Below are 12,781 nucleotides of genomic sequence, written 5' to 3' on the forward strand. Positions count from 1 at the left end.
TTACTCTATAAGTACAAAGAACATGAATATCCTCATAATAACACACATACCAAAAACTACAATATAGGTAGACAAAATATATATAAGAAGAAAATACAAAAAACACAATACAGAGTAGATATTTAATATTCATGTCTTAATAAGGAAGGGTGGCGTAAGCGGTTGTGCCAAGAGGGGTTGTGGTGGCTCGACTTTACCTGTAGGCACAACGTAGGTTAGTCATGGACACAAAAAGGGACTCAAGTCTAATGGCTCATTCAACCGATGTGACACCAAGGAGTTGAGTGTTCATATCCACGATGCTTCCTTCTTCAATAACTGATCTCTGATATTGTCACCCCTAGAGTTGGGAATCTCAATAGTGGTGAATTTACGAGAGGCAGCAGAACCACGGTTTCTTGAAGTGCCTCGTCATAGCGTAATCAAAGTTTTCATTCCTTATTGCTGCTTTATGTTCATCTTATCTCAGTTTCAGATTATGCTTAGTTTGGCCTATGTATATGAAGCCACATAAACATTTCAGCATATACATATAAAGGTGAACCTGCCCCTCAGGATCTAAACTAATGCACATTCACACACTGTTGCCACTGCCTCCGGGAGATATTTGGGGTTCAGTATCTTGCCCATGGACACTTCAATATATGGGGGCGACTCCTCTGGTTGTATAGAAGTCTATGAGAAAATGACTCTACTTCTCTCTTGATTTATTACCTCAGTAAACATTGTAAACATGAGTTTATGGTCTCAATCTCTAGTTTCAAGTCTTCTTCAATACAGCATGATGTTCATTTAGTAAATTATGGTCCATTTTAATAGACCATAAAGCAGGGTATGCTTTAGGGCGGGGCTACCCTGTGACAGGTCGCTGCCATTGTCCGGTCTGGGAGTTGTCCATATTTTTTCATTTTAAAACTTTAACCCTATCACAGTGCAGTAAAATGAGAGGTTTTCTAAAGGCTATCTCGTGTTCGGAAACACTACCACTTTTGTCCATTGGGGCCGCCTAAATCAGCACAAAATGAAAGTTCCTTGTTGTAACTTTAAGATAAAAAAGTAACCTTGAACTTGATTCATGACCATTGCATTCCCTATCTAATATCTTTTGAATGGATAGTCCTTATGGGCAGGTGGCTCAGTGTTAATATAAATTACAACATACAGAATACTTGTCTATTCTTTACCTTTATTTCTTCCGCTTTGTTCATGTTCCTAGCTGTTATTTCTTTTTCTGTGTTAAGTATATTGAGAGAAATGCAAGAAATTGCAAAAATTCCTTGTATTTTCACACATACTTGGCCAATTCAGGTGATTCAGATTATGCTGCTCATCTCACTTTCACATTGTTAGTACAGGCTGTGAACACCAATTAGGCTGCCACTAAAAACTTTAGTGTCTTGTCTTCTCAGCCAATAAAAGGTGAACAGATATCTTTGAGTTTTAGTTATTTTCACCTTCAGTTGATTGCAAATGTTGAAAGGTAAACCTGAGATTCAATAAGGGACTCTCAAGGACATCATCCATAGACAACAATACAGAAATGTTGAATTTACAACAAAAAAACTAATAACTCTGTCTTTAGAATTTGTCTTTGTAAATGGACTGCATTCATTTAGTATTTTGATCCAAAAACCCATTCACAGCACAGATTGCAGCGAGCTACCATGCAAGGTGCTGACCATCAGGAGCAGTTTGGGGTACTACGTCTTTGCCAGACACTTCAACATGTGGGCTTAAAAAACATAAACTTCATTACAATTTCAAAAGGACTGGAGTCAGCAATATAAAACAAACGTGTGGTTAGTACACTGAAGGCTACAGCTGCGGTTTAGATTTTTATCTGCCATTTTTGTTTTCTATAAAACACTTCGTAACCTTGTTAAGAAAAGTGACAAATTAATTAAGTGTATTTAATATTCTTATCACCTCCTGAGCGACAGTTGCATGTCTATGTTGATACTACTCAAAAAAAATGTTGAAGGAGAACTGGATGCAGCATTGGAGACAGCGCCATGTTCATTCCAATCAACATTGCTAAGAGTATGAAAACCAAATGACTCGGATCATCATTAAAAGGATTAAAAGATAATTTATTCTCATTAACACTCATTTGTAATACATGAAAAACAAAACAAAAACAGTAGTGCATTCCTGAGGTGCATTTTCTTGAAATTTGCATAAAAATGGAACGTAAACAGCAGCAAGAACAACAATTGTCTGGGCAGATAACAGGCCGACATCTGAACATTGAAAATTGATTGTTACTACTATGTGAATGACCCAATGGATGGTAAGAAAGTGAGAAGATCATTGCTTCACTACTGCTGCTGTCACTTTGGAGTTTTGATGTGCGACTGTAAACTGAATGCTATCGAGTTCTCTCAGAATCCCTTTGTCAATCTCTCACCAACAAAGTTCTCTCTTCTGTGGACCGTCATGTGTTGTGTCAGATTTCCTTTTTGTGTAAATCTTTCGCCACAAACAGAACAACTAATTGGTTTGTCCCTTGTGTGGATCGTCATGTGTTGTGTCAGATTTCCCTTCTGAGAGAATCTTTTACCACAAAGAGAACAACTAAAGGGTTTCTCTCCAGTATGACATCTCATGTGTGTCTGAAGATGGTGCTTCTGGCCAAATCTTTTGCCACATTTTGAGCAGCTAAACAATTTATTGCCAGTATAATGTCCCACATCACTTACAGGAACTATATTTTTCACAACACTTAAATCTGTCTGAGGTTTCCTGATCCCCTTCCGATCATCATCACGTTCTTTAGTCACAGCACCAGAACACCGTGAAGTCTTTTTAGCAGGTCCAGAGAGACATTTAAAAGCAGGGACTGACCCCCTGTCTGGTTCTGATCCTCCACCGTCCTCTCCATCAACGTCTGTTTCCATGTGTTCAGCTGAGCTGCTGGCTGGAGGCTCTGCCTCTCTGTCTTCGTCAGTTTGTCTTTGATGAGGCGGTAAGGACTGAGGTTTCTCTTGGTCATCCTCACTCTTCACAGGGATAGGAGTGAATGGGAGCTCTGAGGTATCCTCCTGCAGTGCTGGTAGCTGGCTTTTAACCTCCTGACTGGTCCAGAAATCCTCCTGTTCCTCTTTAATGTGTGGGCACACTGGGTCCTCCTGGTCCAGGCTGGGCCTCAAATCCTGCTGCTCTTCTTTAATCAGCAAATTAAGCTGGACATCTGCAGAAAATCAAGTTCACGTTAACCCAAACTCCATATCAATATCAATAAGCACCGCCATTGATATACTGTAGTTCTATACTTTCTATTTATTGTATTTATTACCTGGGATTACTCTGTCGTGTTGTATACCCGTCTGTTTTTAGCTAGTTCCTTAGTGACTTGATTTAACGGTGTCTCGCCCGTTGTATACGTTGTTGATGAGAACGATATTTTGCTTCCGCATACATGCCAAGCGTGTACTTTGGTCGTGACAATAAAATTCATCTTGACCTTATATGGGGTGAAGAAATATTAGAAAAACTGACCATGAGGATGTCGTGAGTAACGATGGTGGTTATGTCGTTGTGATGTCAAGTGTGTTACTTTTGAAGTGTTTGATACACCTTATGTCTTATTAATGTGTGGCTATAATCAGATTTTGAGGTGCATCCACTTCCATGTTCATGCTATGCTTTGCGTGTTGCCATGCTGCATGACTTCCCCTCTGCTGTGAATGTTGGATTGCTTGGTGCAGGAGTCTTTATTTCTGCTCTGATGTGCTCTGATGGATGCTTGTTGCCTGCTAATTCGTGCAAGCACAGATGAACTATACGTTTGTGCTTATGTGCTTTCGTATGTTTAATTTGAATGTGTATAATAAGCCATCCACCTGCCAGGAACTGCAGGAGAAAATCAGCGTATGGCTAAATCTGGTACACTTACATAACCGACTGAAGTGCTCATGTTAATTAATGTGCATTGTCCTATTGCAAATAAATAAATAAAATTTTATTTTCATTGCAGACGTGGTATGTTGTTGGTGTAAACTGTTAATATACACATAGCTCTGGAATAGAGAGTCTGAATGCACAACAGGAAACAGTTGATAACTGAAGCGTGAGGAGACTCCAGGTAAAGAGTACCGTCTGTGCAGCGCGCACTTAGAGGTTCATCAGTTCTTCACAGATAAGAAGGTAGACAGAGACGTGCAGAAATTACAGTACATCTTCTGAATGTACCAATACCAACTTGTCTGAATGTGTGGAAAGCAACATTTAATCACATCCTCAGTCTGTGGTCATGATCGACCTTTTCATCTTTATCTACATCAACAGTTTCCTCACAATTGCCAAAGTGTAATGACCCTAAATATTTAGGTGGTAAAGCATAAGCACATTAGTTGCGATGGCAGCTGAGTACAAACGGTAGGAAGCATACGCTGTATCAGGGTTGGGATTAGAAGGGGGTCCTTGGATAAACCTCTGGTCTGTAAGGGGCCTCCTGCCCCAAAGAGTTTGAGAACACCTGGTGTGTGAGCACAACAGAGACACCTGTACGAAAATGCACGCGCAGTCGCACAGCCTGCCGGGCTATGTAAACAAAGCTTCATATAGCAAATAGTTGTTTACTGCTCACAGTACTACGCTAGAACCCGTATGCTGGGTTAGCCTGAGCTAGCAGCTCAACATCGTCATGTTGTCATTGACTCAGAGCAGCACTACCGACACAGCGGACGTGTTCACACTAACCGGCTGTTTGCAGCTTCTCCTCACGTTTGGAAACCGAATCCAGCAGCTTGCGATGGCGGCACTCCATCTCCTCTTCATACTCGGTCATTGTGGACTCTAAGTGGCCGATTATCTCCTCCACAGCTGCAGTGAGCCGCTGGCAGACGAACACTTTCACGCTCTGGAGTCTTAACATTTTCTACTGTTCAAAGCAGAGAGAAGGAACCGCAAAATGATGACCGCGTGTTGTTACTTTGAGCTAAAGCGTGTACTCACGCGCCTACTTCTTTTTCTTTTTCTTCGTCTGCTTCTGCTTCTTCTTCTTCGCGTGTTTTGGCGGATCGCAATACCACTTCGTAGGGGCGCAGCGTCACCTACAGTAGCAGATCGTGTAGAACGGGATCTCGTTTACCTTTGTCAAAATTAAATATGATTTCAAAAACAAAACAAAAACGATATTCCATCCATCCTTGATTAATAATAATTAATCTATTACCCCTCTCTGAGTTTCCCCACACCATACCTCCATTTGTTCCTATCCCTTCCAAATCCAATTCAAGCCTCTCTCACCCTTTAGGGGTAAACTATGCATTACCATACCTAAAAGACTCCAAATCTGTAACTACAAGGCCTGTTTTAATAATTTTGATGGTAACACTTGTTAGATGTGTTAATATGTGAAAATATTGTGTATATGTTACTGGTTAATAGTGAATGAAGATGGCACAGAGGTCAAATTGAAAAGTTTCAGGTTCGCCTGAAAAAAAAGCACTTGTATTGAAATTAGGTCTTTGAAATAATGCAGCTGAAAGCCTAAACACTCCCAAATCATAGCACAACATGTCGCAGGGCTGTATAAAAAGATTTGGCTTTGATAAAGTGAGGCAAACAAAAGTTATAGAGTTTATTGTGTCAGAGAGGTCGCAGGAGGTCAAGCAGATTTGTCATTTTGGAACCTGTTCCATTGTACTTTTATATACTATATAACTATATTTTTCACTTGTTTTATCACTCCTAGTATTCAATCTATCCAAATACAGTAGTTCGGCATCATTTTGAGCAATTTTGAGCTCTCATATCTCTCCTCCATGGAATTTCTTTGTCTGTCTGAGTCAATGAGCCCATTCTAAGGCCTGTGATTGGCGGATTTCATCATGTGATACCTTGTTAGACCCGGATGAATGTCAGGAAAGCAGTAGGCGGGTTCTTGAATAGATTGACAGACTTTTTAGCGACTAAAAATCCCAATCTGTGCCGCGTAACCCCCATGCGTAAAATTATTAAATGATTTCTCAATTTCATTACTTTCTCTGTCGACAGCATCCATCTTAGATCTTACTTTCCTAAATCCATTCTGCTATGATGCTAATATTCCTCTCTGTTCAAGGAAATAATAAAGTCTAAAATCTTTTCCATCCATTTGCACTGAAGTGAAGTTAAGGTGATGGGTCTATAACTTCCAGCATTATTTTGATCCTTTGTGGTTTACTAAAAGGTAAAATGAGTGCACTCTTCCAACTGTGTGGCATCAGTCCTTCCATCCAAATCTCATTAAATAATTCCAGGAAGAAACTCAACACCTAATTAGATAATTTACGGAACATAAATTGGTCCTTTTTAGTTACTGTATTTCTAGTTCCTTGTAATGCTATTTTTAACTCATTCATAACACATACTGTCTGGCTGAGTCTTTCCCGAGTCATTTCATAAAGACGAGCTGAAACCTATGAGTGAGTGACAGGAAATACACTGTTCCAGTTGCATCCCCGTTTCCCTCACTTGCGTCCTTTCCTTGTGTCTTAGTCTCTCCCACCAGGGATACATGGAGAGACTCAAGGAAACGATGCGAGGACAGAGGAAACAAGGAAATATGTTTTAATATACGTCCTTTCCTCTGAAGCGTCATGTGAAGCAATGTCTGTTTCTGATGAGGATCAGCTGATATCACAGCTGGATCAACTGTCAGTCGGCTTATCAGCTGGAGAGACTTTTGAGAAGTTTGTGTCTGTTCACATGATCACACTTTCAGGTTACATGGCCACTCAGACGTTAAGGATCCTGAAACAGTCTTCCAGTCTTCCACCATCAATGCCTGTCAGTAGCGGGCCGTTCATTTTATACCTGGGCCTTCACTGCTGTCCTGCAGCTGAAACACAGCTACGGTTATTATTTGTTTCGTGTGAAAATGAAGCCAACACCTATAGATAGAGTGCGTCTCCTCTCTGCTCTGACTGCAGCTGGGACTGCTGCGCGAGGCACCTGTTTGTGCTTTGGGGCGGTGGAGGTGCTCACGGCAGCTCCCGCTGCTCGTTCACGACAGTGCAGAATGTACATGCTTTGACGAGTCAAAACACCAGAAAAGTCTCCAACAACACCAGAACAAGTCGCTAGATTTGTCACTAGTGGCTTTTGACAAAAAAAGTCACCATGAGGGTTTGGAAAGTCGCCAGATTTAGCGAGAGAGTCGCCAAGTTGGCAACACTGGCACCGGCTAAATATGTCCCCAGCGCAACATCGGACATAACAATGGTTCCTATCACATATAAAACCAAACAAAAATCTTAATAAAAACAAGTTGTACAAATAATAATATATAAACAAGCATATTAAAGCTACTGCAGATGTAAAAACAAACGCATTTAACTTACCAGAGGTGCTGTTCACTATTTAAAGACAAAGTCCATCCTCCTTTCTTTGTTAATAAAGAGTTTAATCTCATGGTTGTTCAGTACATCCGTGTGTTTTAGTTCCAGTAAGAAGTCCTTCTCGATTCATGGACGCCAGTGAAGACAGTCGAGCCTCCCCAGTTGTATTTCTTGAATAGGTTTTAATGCGTTTGAGGGCTGAAAATGTCCAATCGACAGAGGCAGCAGATATTGGGATTGTCACCGCCCAACATGTCAGGCTAGCCCACTGACCAATCACGTATGGCTAGGCCAGCTAGCAGGCTCTGACATGTCAAAGAATACGCCCAACATGTCAAACTAAAGATCTGATTGGTTGAACACTATGACAATCAACAATATCGTCCCCATTTACTTAAACTACAAAGGGATTCACTTGTGAGTCTGCAGGCCTCTGCCTCTGTTCTTACCTAGAGACACAGAGGTGAGATCTGATTGGATAAAAGCTCTACTTAAAACAAGCTGCACTGGAAGCAGAGCAACTGAGGAAGACAGTAGCTGTGCAATGAGAAGATAAGATAATGAGAAAAATATTTTTATAAATTATAATACATGTAGTGTATTTAAGAAAAAATATTAAATTATAAAATAGCTATAACTTTATGATTCTGTTTAGGCCAGCAGAGAAGGCTTTGCAGGCCCCGACGGCCCACCACTGATGCCTGTACACAATCCCTACCATCGTGCAGGCCTGGCAGAGTAAGCATGAAAGGATATGGGGGTGGGCTGATCCTCTCTGGTCCCTGCAGGTAGTACACTTCAGCTTACATTAGAGGCCAAAACAATACACAATACAATACATTACATTAATTTAGCTTTATCCAATAAGCGCATTCCATTGTTTATGGGGTTTAAACGTCTGGATTAAACCATTTTTGACAATCAGACAATCATCGGGCACACTCTCCTTACCATTGTGTCAATTATGGCACCTATTCTTTGATTGAGGACAGAACTAATCCAGGTAAATTAATGTTATCTGACACACAGATCAGTTGTCTGATGTGACGCAGGTAGTGAGCGATATGACTGAAGAATGTTTTTACAGAGCTCAGAGGTCCAAAATGGCACCTGGTATGAACTAGAGGGTCTGAAGTGCAGCAAGGAGTTTGTTAAGGAGCAACACATGGAAGGTTCAGCCCTTATCACAGACAGAAGACATCAGGTAAAGACATATATACACATAAAACATCTCGGTGCACAATATTTACAGCTTCAGATATACATTTTGAATACACTCATCCTTTAGGTTACCAAGTCTTTTTTTTAAATGTCTTTAATATCTGGCAGATTGGTAAACGTATGTATCTTGATGTTGGTAGGTTTGATGGATTGGCTTTGGTATATAATTATATTTTCTTCATTAACATTTTGTTAATGCATGTGAAAGCTTTGGATGCTGCTGCAAAGGAGAGGGACTGTGAGGACCTGAAGCTGTGGAGGCCAGCATCAACCCCTGGACTGCAGCTTCCACACCTAATGAAGATCCAGATGTGATGAAGTGGCAAAGCATGGTGAATCATGTTCAGGACATCCTTAAATAAGACTGTCCTGCATTTCCCTGCTGTGCACATTTACCTCTGGAGGGAGAAGCAAGGAACAAGGAGTGGCTGCAACAAGGTACAACATACGGTGGGCACTATGTGGCTGAAACTTTTGTTGGTGATTCTTTGATTTTGCTTCCAGAGAACTCCATCAATAAATAATCCAGAGTGTGCGAACACACAACCAAGGCATTAGACAAATAAAACCTGGTAATTAATCACATAACCCTCCTTTATCAGCCTATGTAATAAATGCATGTGTAGACACTTTATGTTTTAACTTTGAGTACCTAATTAACTAGGATGGTTATTTGCACTATTTATCCACTGGGTGGTAGCATTGTTCTTCTCAACACAGAAAAAGAAAAAAAAAAATACAAATATTCTATGAATTATCTTTACTTCTGGGTTTATTCACATGTACAAATTGTGAACTGCACAATCTGCCTTTTTTACAGGCTTGTCTTGGCAACCCAGCCCAGTATTTCTTATGTGATTGTTAATTAATGTGATCTAAACATTTCTTTCCACATCATTTCTTTCCACATCATGTCAGACGATGGCATGAGGCAGCTGGCCTGTATCTGGCACAGCATTCATAGTTTAACACAGAACATTAGTGTTATATAGCACAAATATTTTTAAGATTATTCTATCCATCCATCCATTTTCCACCGCTTATCCGGGGTCGGGTCGCAGTGGCAGTAGACCAAGCAGGGCGACCCAGACCTCCCTCTCACCGACAACATGTTCCAGCTCATTCTGGGGGATCCCGAGGCGTTCCCAGGCCAGCTGGGAGATGTAATCTCTCCAGCGTGTTCTGGGTCTTCCCCGGGGTCTCTTCCCAGTTGGACGTGCCTGGAAAACCTCCAGTGGGAGGCGTCCAGGAGGCATCCTAATTAGATGCCCGAACCACCTCAGCTGACTCCTTTCGACGCGAAGGAGTAGCGGCTCGACTCCAAGTTCCCTCCTGATGACCGAGCTCCTTACCCTATCTCTAAGGCTGAGCCCGGCCACCCTACGGAGGAAACTCAAGACAATGTCAGATCAATTCAGATCAAAAGGAGGTCCCATTACCATTTAGCAGACAGAGCTGGAACAGTAGCAGCAATGGAAAGGTGTGACAAGAAGGAGAGACCATGGGGGACGGCATAGTTGAGGGGGGGGGGGTTCGCAGTGAAAGGAGTTGGCGTTTGATGCATCTGTTGGCCAGGAGGACATTTGAAATTAATATAATGATCCAGTGGATTTTCTAGTCTCACTTCAAGCATTTACCAATTTACCACTCGGTCTACGTTCCTACCCTCACCTATGGTCACGAACTCTGGGTTGTGACCGAAAGGACAAGGTCGCGGCTACAAGCGGCCGAAATGAGTTTCCTCCGTAGGGTGGCCGGGCTCAGCCTTAGAGATAGGGTAAGGAGCTCGGTCATCAGGAGGGAGCTTGGAGTCGAGCCGCTACTCCTTCGCGTCGAAAGGAGTCAGCTGAGGTGGTTCGGGCATCTAATTAGGATGCCTCCTGGACGCCTCCCACTGGAGGTTTTCCAGGCACGTCCAACTGGGAAGAGACCCCGGGGAAGACCCAGAACACGCTGGAGAGATTACATCTCCCAGCTGGCCTGGGAACGCCTTGGGATCCCCCAGAATGAGCTGGAACATGTTGCCGGTGAGAGGGAGGTCTGGGTCGGCCTGCTTGACCTGCTGCCACCGCGACCCGACCCCGGATAAGCGGTGGAAAATGGATGGATGGATGGATGGACTTCAAGCATCCCTACCTGCCTAAAAAAATCATCAAGGATGATGCCAAGAAAGTCCAGGGACATGCTGGGACCTTCTGTTTTCTCTGAGGAAAGAGGAACTCCAAGTTCAATGCAGAAGTCAGAGTGGAGACGGTGAGCTGGGGGTGAAGAAGGTGGTGTGACGATGAGAAAGTCATGTCAGAGATGGATGCAGTACGGGAGTTTATAGTTGTCTGTAAACATCTTCTGCAAATGGTGGGACCGAGCATTGCAAAGCAGGAGACCAACAGAAAAGCTGAGTCTTTGTCTCAGTTGAGTTTCTTCAATTAAAAACAATATATAGCATAGTATAGTAGCCTATAGTATAGACATAGTTTGAAATATGATTTTGGATGGAGTCTGTGCACTTTCTCTGTCTCTCTCACACACAGACACACACACACACACACACACACTATCCAACAGTGGTGGAAAAATATTCAGGTCCTTGATTTAAATAAGTAGCAATACCACAGTGTAAAAAAATATTAAAATAATTACACCTAAGAAGTAAGGTTAAAATTGTACTTCTGTAAAAGTACAAAAGAATACCATCAACATATACTTAAAGTAACAAAAGTACTTGTACTCATTATGTAGAATGGCACATTTCAAACTAATATATATCATATTATTGGACTATAAGTATTGAAGCATTAATGTGTTCATCAATTTTATTGATGCAGCTGTTATGTGATTGTTGTTATGGAATCGGCGGTGCATGCCCACAGAAATTGCTAATTTATGACAAAAATACAAGTAAGGGGCCTTCACGCCCTTTGTTTGATTCTGCAATGTTGCTGGTGCTAGCTCATAAAATGTGTTTGGTATCCTTTAGCAGCCAAGAAGGCCACACATGGGAGAATTTGATGTGTGGTTAACTTTAGAAAGCGTAATAATGGAATCAGACAGGACAGATTGGGAGGTGTAAAGTTTTGCACCAGTGGCATCAGACACTGCCAATTCCTTTTGGCCTCTTTGTGTTGTGAGTGCTTAGGAAAGTCAGGGTAGAAGTAAACTCTCCAAACAAAACAGCTGCTGAATGGTGCATTAATTCAATTTACCAGGTTAATGTTAAAGTTTTCATGCACTTGCTGCTCTCCTTTGATCTCTCAAGTTAATCCACCTTGCCAAGATCTAATCCATTGCTTTATCTGGAATACAGTGGTCCTCATCCATTCATTAAATGTCTATCACTGTATTTATTGCATTCAAATTTGGTGGCATCTGTAATGGAAACTCTTTGCTATATATTTCTACTTTGTATATATATTTCTACGTAGTATAGTATACGTAGTATAGTATATTTCTACTTAGTTTGCTCTGAACTCAGTAGAACTTCCCTGTATTAGTGTACATGCCCAGATGTATATTTCTTATTGTTGTGCAAAAGAAGAATTCTCCTTTGCCAGCGCGCAAATATAACTACCTGTGTTGTATGAGAATGTTCCAGCACCAAGGCCGTCTAGCCGCTGGTTTTGGTTGCTGGCCGTTTGTTTTTCATTGTTTCTATCAGTCTGAGACCAAAATGTCTGTAACATTGGCCCCCACTGTTGCTCCTTGTGTACAAAGAATGTGCGTTCACTTTACACGGGGTTCTTCCTCACTGAGACTGTACACATTCTGGATTTTTGTGATGCGACAAATAACACAAAAACCAAACTAAGTTTTCTATTTCTACTGGATGACCTAGTGTGATGACCCCTCCCTCCCACTACGGGTCTGTGTCCTGGTTGCTGCCTTCTGTCTTTCAGGATGTTGATCAGCAGCTAATGAGCCACACCTGAGCCTGATGGGGTGATGGATATATAAATCCACAGCTCAACAAGGTTCGGCCGATCCTCTCCTCCCTGCCTCCTGTTTGTTTGTTTGGTTTAGTTTAGTTACTGGTTCCTTAAATAAATGTCTATTTATTACTTTTAACTCATCTTGTCTCCCTCATGTTACGGCCTCTTGAGCCGGGTCGTAACATATGGGGGTTTGTTCTAACTTAATTGATCAGGTAACATATTTAAATTTGTATGGTGAAGTTGGTTCTGCTGTTTGCAATTGACTCGATGTGCAGACACTGTTTTAGGATCAGTAGTAGCCATGTG

The 12,781-nt window shown here is 41.7% G+C and overlaps 1 protein-coding gene across 1 annotated transcript; it reads right to left on the reverse strand.

The window, feature by feature from the left end:
- Positions 1-2,069: 2,069 nt before the first annotated feature.
- Positions 2,070-5,014, reverse strand: LOC142935080 (uncharacterized). Its single transcript, XM_076079199.1, has 2 exons — positions 4,702-5,014; positions 2,070-3,190 (listed from the first exon to the last, which is right to left on the reverse strand). Exons 1-2 carry the CDS (start codon positions 4,874-4,876, stop codon positions 2,382-2,384), a joined length of 984 nt encoding a protein of 327 aa, XP_075935314.1. The 5' UTR covers positions 4,877-5,014; the 3' UTR covers positions 2,070-2,381.
- Positions 5,015-12,781: the final 7,767 nt, after the last annotated feature.

Source organism: Anarhichas minor, unplaced genomic scaffold (genome assembly GCF_050575085.1).
Source record: "Anarhichas minor isolate MPS153535 unplaced genomic scaffold, ASM5057508v1 ptg000006l, whole genome shotgun sequence".
Taxonomy (NCBI): Eukaryota; Metazoa; Chordata; class Actinopteri; order Perciformes; family Anarhichadidae; genus Anarhichas; species Anarhichas minor.